General features: G+C 35.7%; 2 protein-coding genes across 6 annotated transcripts in view; one reads left to right on the forward strand and one right to left on the reverse strand.

Annotated features, from left to right (window-relative positions):
- Positions 1 to 21,717, forward strand: part of LOC306883412 (soluble guanylate cyclase 88E-like) — a 30,544-nt gene extending 8,827 nt beyond the window's left edge. For 2 of the 5 annotated variants that reach the window (XM_079438648.1, XM_079438647.1), the window contains exons 3-13: positions 7,532 to 7,682; positions 10,639 to 10,798; positions 12,772 to 12,832; positions 17,426 to 17,540; positions 17,660 to 17,789; positions 18,189 to 18,335; positions 19,207 to 19,353; positions 19,458 to 19,540; positions 20,237 to 20,346; positions 21,314 to 21,398; positions 21,565 to 21,717. In XM_079438648.1, the coding sequence (XP_079294774.1) occupies positions 17,446 to 17,540; positions 17,660 to 17,789; positions 18,189 to 18,335; positions 19,207 to 19,353; positions 19,458 to 19,535 (597 nt within the window). In that variant the 5' untranslated portion in view covers positions 7,532 to 7,682; positions 10,639 to 10,798; positions 12,772 to 12,832; positions 17,426 to 17,445 and the 3' untranslated portion in view covers positions 19,536 to 19,540; positions 20,237 to 20,346; positions 21,314 to 21,398; positions 21,565 to 21,717. The remainder of the gene's footprint in view (positions 1 to 7,531; positions 7,683 to 10,638; positions 10,799 to 12,771; positions 12,833 to 17,425; positions 17,541 to 17,659; positions 17,790 to 18,188; positions 18,336 to 19,206; positions 19,354 to 19,457; positions 19,541 to 20,236; positions 20,347 to 21,313; positions 21,399 to 21,564) is intronic. The other 3 variants (XM_079438645.1, XM_079438646.1, XM_079438649.1) reach the window with 2 other exon arrangements.
- LOC306883411 (myozenin-2-like) lies at positions 983 to 14,280 on the reverse strand. The gene is made up of 6 exons (XM_079438644.1): positions 14,219 to 14,280; positions 12,750 to 12,834; positions 10,649 to 10,806; positions 7,267 to 7,429; positions 5,352 to 5,535; positions 983 to 2,002 (listed from the first exon to the last, which is right to left on the reverse strand). The coding sequence occupies exons 2-6, from the start codon at positions 12,823 to 12,825 to the stop codon at positions 1,819 to 1,821; spliced, it is 765 nt and encodes a 254-aa protein (XP_079294770.1). The 5' UTR covers positions 12,826 to 12,834; positions 14,219 to 14,280; the 3' UTR covers positions 983 to 1,818.
- Positions 21,718 to 22,286: the final 569 nt, after the last annotated feature.

A 22,286-nucleotide genomic window follows, 5' to 3' on the forward strand; every position in this document is an offset into this window, starting at 1 on the left:
CGCAGGCTGGCGGTGAAGTGGGGCCGATCACAGGCCGCTAAAGGGAAGGATGGCAAGGACGAGTTTGATGAGATGGGCACCAGACTTGAACCAGTACCAGGTCTCCCTATAAGTATGTATTTCATTTAATTTTACTTATTTTAATTAAAGATTCCCTCGCTGCTGCGGTTATTGATCTGTGAAGGTGATGTCATCAGCAGGCGGAATCTGATCTGTGACATCATACAGAGTGATTGACTGGTACACTATGGTATGGTCATGTGATTGGGGGTGCTCTTGTGGGTTCAGTGCCACATCATCATGCCTCAGTCACATCTTATATACCAACAAATAGGCCCTTGTTATTAAAGTTTACCCATCTTACTTCAGACACCAACTCTCTTCCTCCTCATTATCATAAGTCAGTGTTTAAAACATCATCAAAATGCTAACTTGAGTTTACATTGAAAATGAAGCGCCGTTTAGGACTTTCTGCAGTTTGACATGAAAAATTTAACCCATTTTCCCCCAAATTGTAATTACAGTTGTGCAAAAATGAAAAATGTCCCACATGAAAGTAAACAATGAGTTAGTTGTTGCATTACTGTAGATTACTGACAATTTGGGTGGATAAATAGTGTTTAATTCGTGCAAATGTTTAGGGTCCTAAAGTAGGCTTCATTTTCTTTTTGTGAAAAAAGAATTGCTTAATTTGAATTGTTATTGTACAGTTTTTTTTAGATCCTCACACATATGCCATTCACTTTTACATCTAGAGATTTAACATAATTAAATGTAGTGTCTATTTAAAGGATGCAACTGTTAAAAAATGTTTTTTTTTTTTTTAAAGAAACAATAGTTGCATAGCCACTGACTTGCTTCTCTTAAGTGTAAAAAGAACTTGATGTTTTCTAATATTTCTCTGTTTTTCTTTGTGTTCTGAAGGATTTTTAATGAACTGTCAGTTCAGGTTTTTTCTGTTGTAACATGAAAAAAGAAATTCCAAAACAACAAGTCATTTTTATTGAAAGAAACTGCCGTTACCATTTTCTTTTGTGAACACGAAACTAGCCATCATTAAATGAACAGTCTGCTCTGTTTAGACACTTTTGCATTAGACACAACATATCAAAGCAAGTGCTTCTTATTTTAAGAAAGATGCACAAACACATTTTACAAGAAAAACATGACAAAAAAGAGTGTGAAAACAAAGATTTTTAATATTTAGTCATCTAATGCAATATCAAACGCATATTTTCCATGTCCTTAAAGTGTCTTAACACATTTTAGGGGCCCCTGCTGCACACTTGAAACACTACCGTGAACACCGCATATTACATGTCTACAATTATGAAATGCCAGAGGCTATTATGAATAATTATAAGATTTGGACTGAGCTCTCATTGTATTGCAGTGTCAAAGGAATAGTTCATCCAAAAAGACAATTTGCTGAACATTTTATCAACTGTTTGGACTCTCATTCTGACGGCACCCATTCACTGCAGAGGATCCATTGGTGAGCAAGTGATGTAATGCTACATTTCTCCAACTCTGTTCCCTTGAATTAACAAACTCATCTACATCTTTGAATGGATAAAATTTTCAGCAAACTGTCATTTTTGGCTGAACTATTCCTTTAACGGTTTAGGAGAACAGCCAAGACTTCCTTCATCCAGCACTGCGCAAAAACCATCTCCTCATCCTAATGTTTTTCAGCTGCTCTCCTGTGGCCTTTCACCTGCAGGGAACATAATGGGATGGGCTGAAAGTGCAAAGCGCAGGTCTTTACAGTGCGACAGTCTTTTCCTCTAATGTTACAGGTGTGGATCAACACCGAGCTCACAGGTCATTTGACTCGGGTGAGTATCTGATGCCCCATCCCCGCGGGGCTCTGTTGAAGTTGCGTCGTTTGGACATGGTGGCCAAGGTCATGCCAGAAAGATTTGGAGCCTCCAGAGCTTCAAAGCCAATAACTGGAATCACCCTCTGACTGCGCACAGGACCTCCAAATGGCACTGCAGCTCTAAAGCAAAAACCACATGAAGAAGAGTTGAACTGAATCTACAAGTGCTCTCACAACCCATTCACTTTCATCATGTGGCATATTTCTGAATATTCAATGCAGTGTTGTTGTAATATTTGTAATTATTATAGTTATGTATTTTCATTGTAGTTTTCATTTATATTTTTATATTTACAGTTTTCATTTTAATTTTAGTCAAATTTTTTGTAATTTTATGTGCTTTTGTCTTTTTTTTGTTTTCTTTTTATATATTACTATTTAGGTTTCATTTATTTCTACTTCAGTTTTAGTTAAATTTGAGATTTTATTTACAAATAATAATTTTAATATCTAGTCTATCGTATCTAGTCAAGCTCTGTTTAACAACTTCAACTAAACACATTTCAGCTCAAGGCAACCTTTCGATATTTTATGAATTTATAAAATGTATAACTATTGTAATTTTCATTTATTTATATATATATATATATATATTTTTTTTTTTTTCAGTTATTTTACAAGTAGTAATTTTCATTCTTCAACTTAAACACATTTCAGCTCGTTTCCAAGGCAACCTTTTAATATTTTTATTTAGTTTACATGTTTCATATAATATTTATATTTTAGTTTCATATTCAATAATTTTGTTATGTGCTTTTCTCATTTTGATTATTTTTGTTTTTGTTTTGTGAACAATTTGTTTTTGTTTTTTTAAAGACAAACTCAAGTACATGAAAAAAAAACATACATGAATACAAAAAGAACAATGGTCTGCGTGATTGTACGAGGAGAAAAGAGCAAACAACCGAAGCGGAAACAACGGAGTTATCAGTTAGGATCAGGGAGAATTACTTTTCACAAGGGATGTACAGGCAATTCTGTCTAAAATGGAAATATTTAAATTTCTTCAAAAAGTTATCAAAACACCTTTAGTTTTATTGTCAGTCGCAGCAAAAGAGACCACCTCGTAATATTTATTATTGCATCTATGAACATCATCCATCCACAAATGAGCTTTCTGGATTAAAGCATTGTCAACCTTTTTTCGTGCAGTAGTTGTAAAAAACTTGTACGTTTATGGGGGCCATTTAAACCATTGACATTACAACTTATTATATTAATTTCAGTCATTACTATCAAACAAATAAGTGAACTGAACAAATGAGAGAAATTTGTACCACTGCAAATGAATTAACTCAAGTCTGCCTTTAAAAACCCATTAACATAAAGAAAACCCACCCCGTAAAACTTTTACAGACTGCCGCCCTCCCCTGTCTTAATCAGTGACAGTAACATGACAGCCAGTACCATTCTTTAGAACACTGCCTTTAGTCCTATTATAAGAGAACAGAATAACTTAGAATTCACACGAGTGATAAAGTGGGGTTTAAAAAAAGTCAAGTTTTTTTTTTGTTTGTTGTTATTTTAATATTTAGGTTTAATTTATTTGTATTTCAGTTTTAGTTAAATTTCAGGTTTTATTTACAGTTACTCTTTATATATATATATATATATATATATATATATATATATATATATATATATATATATATATATATATATATTATTACAGTTAGTAATTTTAATGCTTCAACCTAAAATTATTTATTCTTAACTTATTATTCCAGCTTCATTTTATTTGCTAAAAATGTTTTTAATCATATTAGTTAATGAGAATAATCCCGATTCAGTGAGAACTTGATGGTGTAAAGTTGGTATTCAATACCAATAATTCATCTGGAATAAAATTGCATGAAGTTTGAAGAAACTGCATGTAATTTTGTTCAGTTTCAAAACTATAAGTCACTTGATGGACACAGTCCTGCAGCCTCAAGATATTCTTGCTTCTGGATTTGACTCCACATGGTGACGCAATTATAGTTTGTATCTGAGAAACCTGATCTTCTGTATGCGCAATGTGTCTTGAGGCTCTGAAATTCGTGACAGGAGAAGCCGGCGGTGCGTTTAAATAGTTCCTCAGCCGTTCGCTCCTCTGCGGATCCCGTTTCAAATGGGAAGACGCAGTGGAAACGTCGCAGCTCTCTTAAGTGGACTTCATAATTTGATATTGTGGATTAGTCTTGTTGGGTCTATTTAAGGCACACCATCAGCACGCATGGAGCTAATGTGCCAAAACGTCTTGGTGACACTCAAGGCCGTTTCTCATATCATATTTTGCCTCGGCTTTCTGGTACCGCAGAGAATGAAGACTTAATCCCTCCCAAATAAAGAAGCTGTTACAGGGGAATCCCAACCCTACATGGGCTGCAGTAGGCTATATTGTGTCACATTATTGTGATGCATCGATGAACCATTTGATGCAACTCTTTCGGTTTTGTTTCAGCAGTCATGATGAAGGATAGTTAATAGTTAGAGTCAGACGGCATGCTCATAACCTGTTCATTGACCATCTGATGTGTATTATAAAAATAACAGGAACTGACTGAAATAAATTACCCATTGCAATCTTTTTACATGTAATAATTTAAAAGACATTTAGCTGGAGCTATGTTACTTTCAGCAGTCTTTTGCACCGGTTCACCTAAAAACCAAGGTACAAGGTTGACAAAACCGCTTTTGAAGAAAAACTCGTCATTTGCAAGACATTTGTATTTGTCATGCATTAAAGGTCATGGTGATCTTTCGAAAGAACCTCGGTTGTGTTGGATGCATACGTTTTCTGCTTTTTCAACATTTATAATCTTGAGAAATATTTCATGTGACACTGATGTAATGATGCTGAAAATTCAGGTTGGATTATAATATTGTACAATATTACTGTTTTTACTGTATTTTCAATCAAATAGGCCTAATTGCAGTCTCCACTAAAAGAATTTGGTTGTTTTGTAAATATCACAAAAGTTAAATTTAAATTAAACTATTTTAAAATGCAGAATTTACACTGATCAGTTTCAAGAACCCCAATTAGGCTATTTTATTTGAATGTTTATATATAATATATAATCTTTAACAAAAACTTTAAGTAAGTTTGGCACAATTAACAATCAGCAACATGCTTTTACATGTAAGCAGAGTAAATGATGCAATTAAGTGTCCTAATGCAAAATATTACCGACCATAAACATTTGAACAACAGTGTTGAAATCCATGTCATGCGCTGCACTATATTTTTCACAGAATTGTAATTTGTTGATGGACTAAATTAGTGAGTCTTTGCAGTGTAGCAAACGCGACCTAATTCCAATTTTTGTGTTATTATTGTAGTTTAATCAAAGACTTTACATATGTCAAATGTGTAAATGGAATTCAAAAGGAAGTGTGTAAGTTGGTTTTTCTATGATTTCAGAATTTCTCCGTTTCAAATATGGCCGCCAAGTGAACAGACTTTCCCTGAAAGGTACTATCTTACCTGTTGAAGCACCTGTAGTTCGCTGGAGGGAGTTTCTGTGGCGGCTCCGCTATCTGAGGGTTGAGTGAAGACACAAGCTCTTCATTTTCTCCCAGGGCTTCCTGCCATGGTGAACAATAAGACTTCGGGATCACCGTGGCGTTGAATTTCTCTCGAGGGATCTCTCTAAGCGGCCCAGAGTAGCCTAAAAGGATAGGATGGTGCTTGGTGATTCACAGGCCAATTATAGAGGGAGCTTTGCTGTCCTGAAGCGCATTCTAGCATGCTACGGTGTTTAGCTCATAGCTCGCCCAGGAGCGGACATCCAGACTGGTCCCTTCAGGGGCCACGGGCAGATAAGGAGATGGAAACAGGAGATGGATGTTTATTAAGGGCTCCACAGACGGAGGAAGAACATTAGACGGAGATAATTAAGCACAGCAACGAGCTAATGATTACAGTTTATCAGATGAGTGAAGAGCGAAGCTGCTCTCAGAGACGTCAGAAATACATACAAGCATGCTCCTCATATTCAGAAATACACTTATGTGTTTCTATGCACTGCAAAAATCATTTTCTTAACGATCAGTTTTGTCTGTTTGCCAGTTAATTAAAATATCTAAAAATTATTGAAGCAAGATAAATGTATTTAAGAAGGACCAATACTTAATATATTAAAGAGGACCAATTATTTATTTATTTTTTCAATTCTTTTGATATATTTATTGTTTGTAAATTATTTTGTTAGTTTTAATTATACGTATGTTAATAAATAGGCTACATATTAAAGTATGTATTTTTCATATTTTTCGTTATTGTATGAAATATGAAATAATTATTTCATACAATAACGAAAAATTTCGTTATTGTATGAAATAAATATGCTAGTTTATATTAAAGACACAATTGTCATGGATTATGTATTTAAGTATTTCATATATATATATATATATACATACACACACACACACACACACACAGTATTTAATGTATTTACTGTAATAAATACAGTATTTAAGAAATTGAATTAGCTTTTTATTTTTGCATTTTTTATTTATTTTTTTGTTTAGTAAATTTATGTTCTTTTGTCATTTATTTGTATTATTATTTAAAAGATGTGTTCATGTATAGCTTTAATTTATTTAAGTTTTAATAATGTTTGTACTTCAATTTAATCTTATTTCAGTTTTTATGTTCGTTTTTGTTTTCATTTTTTGTATAAAATTTTCATCTAATATTCATATTTTAATTGATTTGATTTTTATTTACACTTTATTTGAATTACCAAAACAATTTTTAAAAGTTGTGATATTTGTATAGTATTTATTTCATATGTAATAGTTTTTTAAATTGGTAGTTAGCAATAACAGCACTGTTCTCAACAAGGGTATTTGTCTTTTTTAAAATATTTTTAGATATTTTACTGGAAGACATATAAACTAGTAATACAAAAATGAAAACTACGTTAAAGTCATTTTTACAGTGCAAGTTTTTATGCGCTTTGAGTCAAGATTATGAACACAAATTATTAATCTTACTAAGACAATTTAAAGTTAAATATGTATAATTAAAACTATTATAAAATAAAGTTATTATAAATATAAATTAGATTTTTATGTTTGTTTTTTTATATAAAATGTTAGCTGTGCTTGTTTTTGCAAAACTCACTGTCATGTTTCTAAGGTATGTGGTTAACAGGGTTTTGCTAAGCAGTTGCTCTTGTGTTCAGAGTATCTTTTTTGTCCATTGCTATGCAATTGCTAGGATATCCTAAATGGTTACTAGGTGGTAGCGTATAGGTACCAATTTCAGAGGCTACTTTGGATTTCAAGTTTGCTCAAGTCAATGATATAATGAAACGTATCGAAACCCATTTGTGAGAAATGACAATAAAAGTCATGTATTTGGTAATTAATAATCAAAAGAGTGTGTGTACCTGGTGCCAGGACGTTAGGGCTTCCTTTCTTGGCAACTGTGTTCTTGAGGGTGGTGACGAGGCTGTGTTTACCGGCCACTGGATACAGCAGGTTTTCTTTCCCTCCCTGCATGTCTGTCATCATGTGGTTCTGGTTCTGGATTTGGTTCTGATCCATGTTGTTCTGATGGAAGATGTTTAGGACAGAGCAATTTATCCAGTGTCTTGTAAAGCATATATGCATGACCTTTAACCTGAAGCCACATCTGTCTTTTCTAATCTGTAGCATTGCAGCTGGGAGTGTTTGACATAAAGGATGCCCAGCAGGAGAACGTGAGACGGGTTTCATTACCTCATCAAATGGATTCTTGCAGTAAATCCAGGCAATATTCTGGGCATATCCGTCACATGACCTTATATTTGCTATCTATGAACCTGTGAGTTTCTTTTTTATTCTTTTGTTCATAGACATAATTAGCCTAAGTATTCAAGAGTTACTATACTCTCATTGATTTTAATGTAATATTAGAGTTTTTATTCATATTTTGAAATAGATTTTATTTTTATGTATTGTTACTATTATATTTAATTATAATTTTGTTATATTTTAGTTAAAGTTTTAGTAATTTTCTTGTTTATTTGTTTTTATCATTGTTTTTTATCACACACACATGCATTTGTGTGTGTGCTTCTATATACTTTTTATTAAGTTTTAGCTGATTTAGTTTATTTTAGTACTTTTTTTAAACAATAAAATGAGAAAAGTTGCTCTTGTTCACTAGCTATAAATTTGAATAAAATGAAAACTAAAAGACTTTCAAATCACATGAGCCAATATTTTATTCGATAACATAAATGTTTAAACGGAGAAATTTTACACTTTTATCCAATAAATGAGCTCATTTCAAATTTGATGATGGCTACAGGTCTAAACAAAAATTGACATCAGGTCTGTAACATGATTAGCTATAAAAGGAATGTCTTAGAGAGGCAGAGTCTCTCAGAAGTAAAGATGGGCAGAGGCTTTCCAATCTGTGAAAGAGTGCGCAAAAAGATTGTGGAATGCTTTAAAAACGTTCCTTAACGTCAAATTGCAAAGGCTTTGCAAATCTCATCATCTACAGTGCATAACATCATGCGTAAGGGACAAGGCCAAAGACCTTTGTTGGATGCCCGTGGTCTTCAGACCCTCAGACGACACTGCATCACTCATTGGGCTGATTCTGTCATTGACATTACTAAATGGGCCCAGGAATACTTCAAGAAATCACTGTCAGTAAACACAATCTGCTGTGCCATCTGCAGGTGCCAACTAAAGCTCTGTCATGCAAAAAGGAAGCCATATGTGAACATGGTCCAGAAGCGCCATCATGTCCTGTGGGCCAAGGCTCATTTAAAATGGACTCTTTCAAAGTGGAAAAGTGTTCTATGGTCAGATGAGCCCAAATTTGACATTCTTATTGGAAATCACGGACATCATGTCCTCCGGGCTAAAGAGGAGGGAGACCTTCCAGTGTGTTATCAGCATTCAGTTCAAAAGCCAGCATCTCTGATGGTATGGGGGTGCATAAGTGCATATGGTATGGACAGCTTACATGTTTTTGAAGGCACTATGAATGTTGAAAGGTACATAAAGGTTTTAAAGCAACATATGCTCCCCTCCAGACGAAATGTATTTCAGCAGGAAAATGCAAAACCACATACTGCAGCTATTACAACAGCATGGCTTCGTAGTAGAAGAGTCCGGGAGCTGAATCGGCCTGCCTGCAGTGCAGATCTTTCACCTATAGAGAACATTTGGGGCATCATTAAACAAAAAATACGTCAAAGACGACCATGAACTCTTCAGCGGCTGGAAACCTATATCAGACAAGAATGGGACCAAATTCCAACATCAAAACTCCAGAAACTCATAACCTAGCAGGTATCAAATTTGAAATGAGCTCATTTTGTGGATAAAATTGTAAAATTTGTAAAATTGTAACATTTCTCAGTTTAAACATTTGTTATTTTATCTACACCTCCACCTCCCACCTTCTCCTTCTGTCCCCTCACCGAGGCAGAAGTATCCAAACTTCTCCTATCCAGCCATCCTACAACATGTCCTCTTCTGCTGCTTTTGACACTGTCAATCATCAGATTCTCCTGTCTACCCTCTCATCACTGGGCATCACTGGGATTCCACTTCGCTGGTTTGAATCCTATCTCACCGGTAGATCTTTCAGGGTGGCCTGGGGAGGGGAGGTATCCAAAACACATCAACTGGTCACTGGAGTTCCTCAGGGATCGGTTCTTGGACCCCTCCTCTTCTCCACATACACTACATCGCTGGGTCCCATCATACATGCACATGACTTCTCCTATCACTGCTACGCCAATGAAACACAGCTCTATCTCTCTTTTCAACCAGATGACCCAACGGTGCATGGATCCCAGGCTGCCTGGCGCACATCTCGGCATGGATGAAAGAACATCACCTACAGCTTAACCTTGCAAAGACGGAACTTCTAGTCTTCCCTGCCACTCCGACCCTACAGCATGACTTCACGGTTCAGTTAGGCTCATCAATGATTACCCCATCAACTTCGGTCAGAAATCTTGGTGTAATCTTTGATGACCAGCTGACCTTCAAAGAGCACATTGCAAAGACTGCTCGATCCTGCAGGTTTGCACTACACAACATCAGAAAGATCAGGCCCTTTCTGACAAAGCCTGCTGCACAACACAGCTTGCATACAGAACTACCACAGGCTCAGCACCCTCCTACTGCCACTCACTATTACGAACCTACATCCCCTCCAGAAGTCTGAGATCTGCTAGTGAGCGACGCCTTGTGGTACCATCACAGAGAGGCTCAAAATCACTCTCCAGAACATTCTCGTTCACCATTCCTGGCTGGTGGAATAATCTTCCCACCCCTATACGGAATGCCGGATCCCTGTCAATCTTCAAGCAACAACTGAAAACTCATCTCTTTCGGCAGTACTTGACTTCATCCTAAACTCAAAAAAAATTAAAAAACCTCACTCTTTCCCTCTATCTTTCTCTCCCTCCCTTACTAGCTTGTACTTATTTGAACAATGACTGAGACTTGGTGTTACGAGCACTTCCTCTGTCTGATTGCCTCTTCAAGATGAATCGCTTTTTGTATTCCCCAATTGTAAGTCGCTTTGGATAAAAGCGTCTGCCAAATGACTAAATGTAAATGTAATCTATGTTCTATTGTGAATAAAATATTGGCTCATGTGATTTGAAATTCTTTTCTTTTTCATTTTATTCAAATAAAAAAAAAAAAACATCCCAAAATTTTTGGAATTCGGGTTGTATATATTTTATTTCAGTTTTAAATTTTCTCCCCAAAATTTCATGGAAGTATTGTGTGTCTTAAAACAGGGTGTCTTACGTATAAGATGAAGGGACCGTCTGCTGAGTTCTCCAGAGTGAATCTCTCCACTCTCCTCTGGCGCTCCTGGAACATGATGGATCCTCTGTTGGTGTTCAGGTTCAGCTCCTCCATCATCACATCCCTAGGAACGCTGATCTTCTTCCCAAGGTTCAGACCTTCTCACACACATACGCTCGCTTTAGTGACATCAGTGTCATTCATCCTTGATCTTTGTGAAGTGTTTTACAGTATGGACATCATTTTCATAAGAGTTTTTGTTTTTGGAACAGTTTTTACCATGGTACTGAATGATTAATAGATTAATACATATGTATTCAACTTTGGGCTCATAGATTTTTTTTTTTGCTGTATGTTATTTTAGTGTCACTGATATACTTAGATTTTATTTTTATATTTTCTGCTTGCATGTTAATTTTAAAGTCTTAGTTATTTTGTTGTGCTTTTATTTTTTTATTTTTTTGTTATTTTGAAATGTCTATATAGTTTTTTCAAATTAATTTTGATTTAGAAATAATTTTATTTCAATTAACACATTTTTATTTCAAGTAACAACATTTTTTCATTGGTTTTAGTTTTAGTTCATTATAATATCCCTGCTGGAGTAATGGCTCCAGAAAATAATTTTTTTTGTGTCACAAGAATACATTTAAAAATATATTCAAAAAAAGTTGATAATAAAAAAAAATGTGAAAGTGAAGTGACATACAGCCAAGTATGGTGACCCATACTCGGAATTCGTGCTCTGCATTTAATCCATCCAACGTGCACACACACACCGTGAACATACACCTGGAGCAGTGGGCAGCCATTTATGCTGCGGCGCCCGGGGAGCAGTTGGGGGTTCGGTGCCTTGCTCAAGGGCACCTCAGTCGTGGTATTGAGGGTGGAGAGAGCGCTGGACATTCACTTCCTCCACCTACAATCCCTGCCGGCCTGAGACTCGAACCCGCAACCTTTGGATTACGAGTCCAACTCTCTAGCCATTAGACCACGACTTCCCTTAAAAGGGAAGTGGTGTGTGGCCAAGTATGGTGAATTTGTGCTCTGCATTTAACCCATCCAAATGTACACACAGTAGTGAACATACACCCGGAGCAGTGGGCAGCCAATGCTGCGGCGCCCGGTGAGTAGTTGGGGGTTCGGTGCCTTGCTCAAGGGTCTCACCTCAGTCGTGGTATTGAAGGTGGAGAGAGTGTTGGTTATTCACTCCCCCAGCTACAATCCCTGCCGGACCTGAGACTCGAACCCACAAACTTCGGGTCCAACTGCCATTAAACAAATGCAGCTGTTGTGAGCTTCTTTCAGAAAGATGAAAAACATCTTACCGATCCCAAAATTGCACAGTGGTGTAAAGTGCTTTATGAGGATGTAATTTGGTGGTGGCGTCTCATGCCTCATGATTAAAGGTCTGGACTGATATTTTATTAGTAACATTTCTAAGTGGGGCTTTACTGTCCAAATGTTTTTTTAGGGCCGCTCTTTTTTTGACTGATCTGATCTCTTGCATTGTCATTGCTCTCGGGTTCTTCTGTCACCGCTGCTGTTGTGTTTGTTGTGTTATATGGGTAACAGTGATGATTATTATTAGACTGCAGAATGTGGAACCCTTGGAGAAATGGACTCGCCCTCAAGTGGCCTTTTCAGTGAGGGCATTCCTGCCAGGGCTCATGCTAGCAGCGGCCCGTTGCTTATTCTTATAAAATTCCCTCTCCAGAGTCAGATTCAGCTGAGCTGGAGTTGCTGTGATGCCAGATCGGATGGACATGCTGTGGCTTACGTCAATGGAAAATCGCAAACAAACACACTGAGGCGTTGGGATAGTTTCAGGAATGTTGGATGTGGAGATTTCCCTCTGTTTAAATCACTCAAGTGACTGAGGAAGAATCTGCTTTGATCTGTTCTGCTCCTGTCAATCAACTGCACCGTCTCTCATATGAGTCCTTACAAGTCTGAAGTCCGTCCGCAATCACCATATGATTGCTCTGATTATTTTATAGCATGATATGTCATTTTGTAAGAATGGGTGTTTTTTGCTTCTATAGGGCTTCATCTAAGTATTTTTGTAGTGTGTGTGTGTGTGTGTGTGTGTGTGTCTTACCTCCCTTTGTTTCTCTGCTCAGGATCATGGCCTGCTGCTGTCTCTGTTTGGTGAGACTACGTTGTGCCATCTGCATCCTCTCGGTCTGAACACACATCACAACACAGCAAATGTTTCATATCCTGCTTATAATAATAATAATAAAAATAATAATGAAAATAATGATAATAATAATAGTAGTTTTATTATTTTTAATATTTAAGCTATTATGTAATTATTATTTTATTAATTCAATTACAAATTATATTATTATTATTATTATTATTATTATTATTATTTTTAGACTTTTTAAATTTAATATCTGCTTTAGTTTTGGACTAGTAATAGTAGTTTTATAATGAATTCCCATTCAGTCCCTGACGCACCCCTGCTGACCCCCACGGTAAAAACCTGATGCCAGTTTTGCGTGTGGGCTGGTCTGTATGTTGTATGTCTGTGTGTATTTGTGTTTGTTGTCATTGGAGCTCGTCGCTCAGTCCTGGTTAAGATCCATGTTTTAGTCTCACTGTCAGGGTCACAGCCGGACCTCTACCTTTGACCTGAGCTTAAATGTGGCACTAAAGGCTCAGATCATTTAGTCTCGGGAGAGTTTGAAGATGTTTTAAAATTAATATCTGCTGTAGTTTTGGACTAGTAATGTTTTGTAATGAATTCCCGTGTATTGTAATTGTAACATTTAAATATTTTGATTTTAAAAATTATATTCTAATAGTTGAATATTGAGTTGAATTGCACAACATAATAGCATCCAATGTATTTTTAATAATTTTTTTTATATTATTTTGATAAAATATTAAACAATAATATAAAATAATACATTGTAATAATAAAATAATTGTGTTATTACAATATATTATTTTATATTATTGTACTATATTGTAATAATAAAATAATTGTGTTATTATTGAAAATTGCACATTTTATTTAATTAATATAAATTAAATTATAATATTGCATAAAATATAACTTACATGTTGATTTAATAGGTAACAGTACATATGATAACTGATATTGAATTAGTATTTGACTTTAAAAAATGACATGCAGGGTGTTTTATCTGGTAAACAATGCCCATAAAAGTCAACTCTAGAGAGTAAATATTGGTCCCTAATGAAAGTTAATTTTTGATAATACTATACTCTGTGTGAAATTACTTAAAAAATTAATGCTTTATGACAGAATCTTTTGACTGGAGTTACTGTATGTTTTTTTTTTTTTCATTCAATTTCATTTGATTAAAATGTTCAGTTTATTTTTTTTAACTCCACTAAATTTATTGGCTTAGTTTAGCTGCTCTTCATTGAAGTTACAGGAAGCATTTTGTCATGATAAAAGTTCAGATTTGACAGATTACATCTGATTGGACATTGTGCGTTTACACGGCTGCTGTGCGGATTACATGTCCAGACACACACACACACACACACATCCACATCCCTCTTACCCAGACGAGCGAGTTTCTGGCTTACCTGAGTGTGTGCTGGAGAAGATGATGTGCGGTGTGTTGGCTGATCTGAGTGTGAAAGCGCAGCAGTGTGAAGCTTTTTTCTATAGACTCATCTCAGCCCCTGCCCAATGACATCATCGCTGCTAATTTAGCCAAACGACAGGAGCTAAATGGGGCAAAGCATTTAGTCCCTGACGCACCCCTGCTGACCCCCATAATAAAAACCTGATGCCAGTTTTGCGTGTGGACTGGTCTGTATGTTGTATGTCTGTTTGTATTTGTGTTTGTTGTCATTGGAGATCGTCACTCAGTCCTGGTTAAGATCCATTTAGTCTCACTGTCAGGGTCACAGTTGGACCTTCACCTTTGACCTGAGCTTAAATGCGGTGCTAAAGGCTCAGTTCATTTAGTGTCGGGAGAGTTTGAAGGTTCTGAGAACTATTTGAATGTGATGTTTGATCCGAGCACAATTTGAGAGCTTAAGATAATTTTTGAAATGTCGTTTTCCAATCTGCTCTGCATTTAATCTTGTTGATTTCTGTAGGACACAATTGAGGTATAAAAGAAGTATACAAGAAAGCCTACTGAAAGTATACAATATATAGAAGAAGTATACATATGCAATCTCTTTTTTATATGGTTGCCTTTTTCTGTATTGAAGTGTAAATAAATGTCACACTAGTTACCAAGTTTGGAATCTATAAGATATTTTACAATGTTTTTATTTTTTAATGCTTTTTTTAAAGTCCTTTTTGCTCACCAAGGCTGCGTTTGTTTAATCAGAAATACAGCAATATTGTAAAATATTATTGCAATTTAAAATAACCATTTTCTTTTTTCTATTATTTATTAATACTTTTGTTCAAATGTTTTACATTCAAACAGAAACCTATTAAACCTGTTAACCTCCCCATTACGAGGCAATATTTGACTCCTTAAAGTGATTTGCAGGAGTATTTTTTATCTGTGTAATGACATTTTTTTATAACCTTTATAAATGTCTTCCTTTGTCAAATTCATTAACTTATATTTATAATCTTTTCAAAATTAAAACAATAGATTCCATTAGAATGAATCGCAATCAGGAAGAATAAGTTACCAATAAAATTAAATTCTAAATTAAAATCTTTGCACTACAGAGATGGCATAGAACACAAAAAGTGGCATTTAGGCATATTTATAGACTGTATAATGAGGCTCAGAGGTGGCATGAATGCATTTAAATTCATAACAATATTATTGTCACATTTAGTGTCCGAAGAAGACAAAGGAGGATGCTAAACAAGGAGGTTTCCTGAATAAAAGTATTTATTAAATAATTTAGATAAATCCACAGGTAAACAGCAACAAAACAGTTACAATACCAGACAAAGGAAGATCAGAAATAGAGGAACTTCAAGATAATGAACTGAATCCAGACAGGTGAATAAATAAAGGAAAACTAGCTAGATCAACAAAAACCTTTTATAGTCTGTGCGATTTCAGCAGTTTTATTAGATGATTACAAATCACACTGTACTACATTGATCTAATAAACTTGCATATATAGACTGGATGATGATGACATGGATTGAATTGTAGTCTATGACGTTAGTAAGTTAGCATAGAAAAATAAAATGTCATCAGCATGTGCTAATGGTAAACAGATAGAGCAAGATAAATCACGCTTCGTCGTTTGTGGTTTTTATGTTTACTGAAAACAAAGAGGCAGAGGACAATAGATACCTTATTGGAATCCCACATACCAGACTCGCAAGACCGTGACAACAGTCACAGTATGACGTAGCAGGACCACTGTTTAGGAGCCACAACCAAAGAAATCCCAGTGATTGTTTTACATTGGTCATTATTCATCTGGGACAGCCCGAGATCATACAATGTATACTGAGCATAAGACACAAAAAAACAGGAACTGAATACAATGAAAATGAAACCAAAACACAGCATACTTTTTAAAGCACGCCCCACCCCCAAGAATGCGGATCAACGAGCTGTAAAAGTCCAACTGAGAAGGGAAGGCAGGGGCACTGGAGGAGGACGAGGAGTAGGAGCAGTGCTGGAGTCTAGAACCAATGGTGGCAAGGTGGGAAGCACTACCTCCATTTCCCAGTCAATCAGTATTGAGCTCCACTAATACCACCGGCTCGCACACCTGGTCAGACTCACAGTGGAGCTCATGCTCTGGGGAAATTCTTGGCTCTGTCCACTTCTCAGTCTCTGGCTCGTTCATCAAGGCAGGCGTGAGCTCTCCATCTACCCGTGGTGCAAAATTGATGTACTTTTCCAGGGTCCAACAGGGATCCAGCCCACACCTAAAACACTCCATCAAGGGGAGGTCATTGCAGCAGCTGTTAATAAACTCCTGCACATAGCCCGCAAGCTTTTTCCCTCCTTGAAACTAGCGGTGGGAAAACAGAGAAAGAACGGAGAAATAACTAGATCACTATAAAACTATAAAATAGATCACTAAGGCAGACAAAACAGGAACTGAATACAATGAAATTGAAATCAAAACTGAGCATACATACAGTTATGTGATTAAATACAAAGTTGTAAATACAGAAATATGAAATGTTTTAAATCACTGAAATTATCCTTTAAAAATCAAACTAAAACCACCAGTTTGTTTGGAACAATTTTCGTTGACGAAACAGATCAAAATCAGACAGTGTTCCTAAAATGCAAATCGCTTAATATTAACTTGTTTATTGAACTGAGATTACTGAGATTCTTCCCATTTTGGACAGTGATATAAAGAGAGAGTTCACCCAAAAATGAAAGTTCTGTTGTTGTTTACTCACGTTTATGTTATTTCAGACCTTTCTTTATTCCAGTAGAACACCAGTAGAATGTCCCAGATGCTCTTTTTCATATAATTAAAAAGTGACCAATACAATCAGCTCTATAATGACAAAAAATATCATGACAGTTTTCTATTTGCACTTTATTCATTTACTTATTTACTGCAATTTTATATATTTACATGCATTTATTAATATATTTTTATACTCTACACAGTTATGCCAGTAAATAATATTTGATTCATTTGAAAGTCATATGGGTCTTTAAACAAAATGATGGTGAATAAATGAGTTATAAAACAATATTATGACGGTTTGGGTTGACTTTAACATCGAAATTAAGTCTAGCTTCACTATATTTGATGTTTAAGAGGAAAACACATGAATAAAGTAATGCTAACATGTTTGTTGTCCTCTAATGGTGTCAGATGGAAACAGTGCTAATGCGATGGAGAGCTGGGGTGATGGCAGCCGCTGCCTGAAACTGGGTCAGATGAGATACATGCCAGAGTGGGAGTCCATCATCTTCCTGGGCACTCCAGTGTAAGACACAAAACACACACATTAAACAGTGCGGGTGTATTTCTGTTTGTTTTCTGTATGCATAATAATTATAGTGCTTAAAAACAGGTTCTTTGTATGTGTGTGTGCTGTCTTTGCAGCATGGAGAGTTTGAGTGCCATGTTTAAGATAGGTCTGTACATCAATGAGCTGAGCATGCATGACTCGAGCAGAGATCTGGTGCTGGCAGGAACTCAGCAGTCTGAAGAGCTCAAGAGAGCCCTCATACAGGTACAGCTGTCGGGCCTCAAGCCTGCAGAAATCCAGATCAGGCTCAGTTTGCTCCATGTGTCATTCGGCTCAGTTTGCTCTTGCACTGTAGGGGTCTGAGAAAGAATTTAGACTTATATGTAAAAAACTAACAAACAAACAAAGAAAAACTATTTCAGTATCATTCAGTATCTTTTTTAATGTCTGTATCGTTTTAATCAATTTGTATATCTGTTTTTAATTCAGTTTTGGATTGCATTGGAGAACTGATTTCTTTCCTTTATTTGGTTCCCTTAGTGGTCTATTTTAAAGTGTAAAAGCATTCTCAACAACACATGCTAAGGGCATCACAGACCTGTTCTCCTCTTATTGCCTGTCCTTCATTCTCTATATCTTTGTCTTTCTCTTTCTGTCCCACAGGAGCAAAAGAAATCCAGAAAGTTAGAGGAAAGCATGAAAATGTTGGACTACGAGATAAAAAAGACGGATGGTCTTCTGAACAGAATGATTCCCAAACCTGTTGCTAAGCGACTGCGGAAAGGAGAACCAGCTGTGAACACCTGTGAGGTTAGAACACCTGCACCTTTAATTTCATGCAGGTGTTACGAGTGTCTAAACCAATTAGTCTTGTTTTTCCATTTGGATTTATGGATTTTCATGAAAGTTTTTGTTTTTATTATTGAAAATGTTGTCTCTAAAATCTTGTGCAACAAAATATTAATTTTATTTTAAAATATTATTTATTCCTGTGATGGCAACGCTGAATTTTCATACTTCAGCATCCTTGCTGTATAAAAGTATTAATTTCTTAAAAAAAAAACCTCAAGCAACAATTAATTATGAGCTTCAACATTTTTTAAACAAGTGAAGCTAGTGAACTTTTTGGAATGGGTCAGATTTTAGGAATAGGTCACCCAAAAATGTCCTTAAAATGTATTCATCCTCGGGGCAGGTCAAGAGTGTCTTCATGGGAACAAATTTGAAGAAATGTAGCATTACATCACTTGCTCACCACTGGATCCTCTGCAATGAATGGGTGCCGTCAGAATGAGAGTCCAAACAGCTGATAAAAACATCACAATAATCCACAAGTAATCCACACCACTCCAGTCCATCAGTTAACATTTTGTGAAGTGAAAAACTGCTTTTAATGTGAGAGGACAACAGGCGATGCACCTTTTCACTGGAGGAATGTTATTATGAAATATGGACTGGTATTTTGGCCAGAAGAGAAAGATTTATTTCTTACAAACACATAGCTTTTCACTTCACAAGATGTTAACTGATGGACTGGAGTGGTGTGGATTACTTGATGTTTTTATCAGCTGTCTGGACTCTCATTCTGATGGCACACATTTACAATTTTCATTTTCATCTGACTGGTTTAATCATTTTATGTAGTTTCGACTTGATCATCACTATGTCTGATCATTTTCAGGTGTTTCCTGATGTGACCATCCTGTTCAGCGATGTGGTGGGCTTCACTCGTATCTGCAGTCGTATCACTCCCACGCAGGTGGTCTCCATGCTCAACACCATGTACACACTCTTCGACACACTCAGTGAGAATCACAGAGTGTTTAAGGTGAGCGCATTTCTTCTGTGGTTCCAGCACGATCACATGTTGATACAGATGTTTCTCACACTGATGTGTGTGTGTGTGTGTGTGTGTGTGTGTTGAAACTATAGGTGATGCCTACATGGTGGTGGCAGGCGCTCCAGAAAAGACCAAGTATCACACTCACAATATTTGTGACATGGCTCTAGATATGGTTCGTTCTATTGATCATCTCAAAGACCCGTCCAACGGAAACAATATCCAGATTCGTGTGGGAACGTCTTTTCTTATTAATTAACTAATTTACTGAATACAGTATTTTATTTTAAATTTAGAATTAGTTTTTTCATTATTTACATTCATTTTTATTTTTTTGCAAAATAATGAACAATTTTATGCAATATACACTAAAAAGTTTGACATCAGGATGATTTTTCTAAACTGTTTTAAAAATACGTTTTTTTATGCTTACCACGGCTGCATTTATTTGATCAAAAACAGTAATACTGTAAAATATTATTTCAATTTAGAATAACTGTTTTCTATTTGAATATATTTTAAAATGTAATTTATTGCTGTGATCAAAGCTGAATTTTCAGCATCATTTCTCCAGTCCTCAGCGTCACATCCTTCAGAAATCATTCTAATATGCTGATTTGCTGCTCAAGAAACATTATCAATGTCAGCAGATGAATAGAAAGTTCAGAAGAACAGCATTTATTTGAAACATCTTTTGTTACATTAATGTCTTTACCCTCACTTTTGATCAATTTAATGCATTCTTGCCAAACATAAGTCTTGGTTTCTTTCAAAACGCTCACTAGGTATTAAAAAGAGCTGTTAGACAAGGACTTTGTACTGATATTTTATTATGACTGTGCTATTTTGACCTGTTTCATTCTTCTCTTAGGAATTCATTCTGGTATGATGGTGGCTGGGGTCATAGGTCACAAGATGCCTCGCTACGGTCTTCATGGTGATACAGTCCACACGGCATCTGCCATGGAGAGCAATGGGAAGGTAGATGGAAAGTGCAACATAATTCATATTTGGACTTTATTATACTTCATCATATATATTGCACACACATTTGTGTGTCCTTAATTTGAGCATTTCGTTGAAACGGGAATGATGGGGTTAGTGCAGTTTTAATCAAAAGCCCCCATAATATTACACACTCATTAGATTGATGTTTGTTGGTTTTATTGAGCATTCCTCTGTTTATAACAGAACTGAACTCCTAGTGGCCGTTCACAGGCCTGAACGCCTGCTGTCTGACTGACATTTGACTCTATTGATCGACTGATCTGTTATTTATAGGAAATGCACATACAGCTGAGCAGCGCTACTTATGAGCACCTGAAAGGAAGTCACTTTATCTTTGAGAGACGCGGTACCATCACCATCAAGATCAGTCACTAAGTAACTGGACTGAAAAATCTACTCAAAACTTTCTCAAACAGGACCATCTGAGATCCAGTGAACTGATCCGAGACCTGTCTAACCACCTTTATAATTAGTGCTGTTTAACGAGGAAAGAATAATGAGCAATAATAATAGTGATGCTGCTTTAGCAAACTAATAAATAAACAATGCAGGGGTTTTGCGACTATTTTGAGCTTCAGGAAAGCATACAGACACCATTTTTTTAAATTAAATAAAAAACTTTAAAGTAAAAAATATGCATTTAAAATACTGTTTGATATTCCTATTAAATAAAAAAAAGTTACATTTAAAATAGTTTTAAATACCTCTTTTTTTGTAGATTGTTAGAAGTATCATGTTAAATGTTTTTACCTGTTTTTCTTTTTCATATTGTGATTTTTAGTGACTTGTATTGAATCAAATTATCAGTTTGATTTAGAAAATAACATTCATACTCGTAATTTTAACATGATACAGGGATAATGGTTTCATTTGAAAGATATGACCGATCCGTCAACAAACTACAACTACTTTATTGATGTAATCTGTTTTTCTCTGTCAGGGGAATGTGGAGATTGAGACGTACTGGCTGAAAGGAAAGAGAGATAAAGATGGAAACGCTCATGTTCCAACTTAGAAATTTTAAGGTAACCAGCTTTAGCAGATTTTTTGAGTTTTCTCAACTTCTTGTTTTAAGTTTATACAACAAAAAGTTTAGATATTTCCTAAAAAAATAAGTTGAGAAAACTCAAAAATCTGCTGAAGCTGGTTGCCTTAAAATTTGGCTCAACTTTTTTTTTTTTTTTTTTACAGTGTGGTAATTTACCATCACAGATGACACTTTGCAGCTCTTCTCAAGAATCGTCTGATCTTTCTCTGTCTGTGTGTTGTTTGCTTACTGTACTGGCTAACTGTTTCCTCAAAGTGATGTGAAAATAAAGCAGGAGGGACAGAGTGGCTCATTTAATCACTGTTGTTCAATATATTTCAGTAGATCATAAGCAGGCTCAATAATTTCACACATCACTTCTGCTGCGTTTGATTATTTATGCAGGAAACAGACATTTCAGTTTCTGTTATGAGACCAAGTAGAAGAGTTTTTTTTGTTTGTTAAAGAAATGTATTATGCTCACCAAAACAGCATTTATTTATTAATTAATAATAATAAAAATAAATCAATTAAAAATTAAATAAGGCATGTTTTATTATTAATTTAAAAGAAGATTTGAAAAAAATAAATGAAAATGTAATTTATTCCGCTGAATTTTTAGGATCATTACTCCAGTCTTCAGTGCAGGGCTGTGCGATATGACGATATATATCGGATGGACCAAATAAAAAGTCGTTCATATTATTTCATATTATGTTCTATCGTTTATTTCGTAGTGTCGCAAAATACATTGTTTACGGTAATACTTTTTTCATCATTTGGATGACTGCGATCTTTTTTGGATTACTGCCACCACGGGGCGTGAAGGGGAGACAGGACCAGCTGGAGAACGACCAGAACAAAACGAGGAGCTCGGTCCTAACGA

This window comes from Barbus barbus (assembly GCF_936440315.1).
Source record: "Barbus barbus genome assembly, chromosome: 17".
In the NCBI taxonomy this organism is placed as follows: domain Eukaryota; kingdom Metazoa; phylum Chordata; class Actinopteri; order Cypriniformes; family Cyprinidae; genus Barbus; species Barbus barbus.

Bases quoted from the DNA above. Each gene is read 5' to 3' on its own strand.
- LOC306883411 (XM_079438644.1), bottom strand. From the start codon at position 12,825: ATGCAGATGGCACAACGTAGTCTCACCAAACAGAGACAGCAGCAGGCC. The intron at 10,807-12,749 runs GTAAGACACACA...GTGTGTGAGAAG, and splicing joins GAGCAGAGAAACAAAGGGAG to GTCTGAACCTTGGGAAGAAG. The intron at 2,003-5,351 runs GTAAGATAGTAC...TTTTTGCTTTAG, and splicing joins AACTACAGGTGCTTCAACAG to AGCTGCAGTGCCATTTGGAG.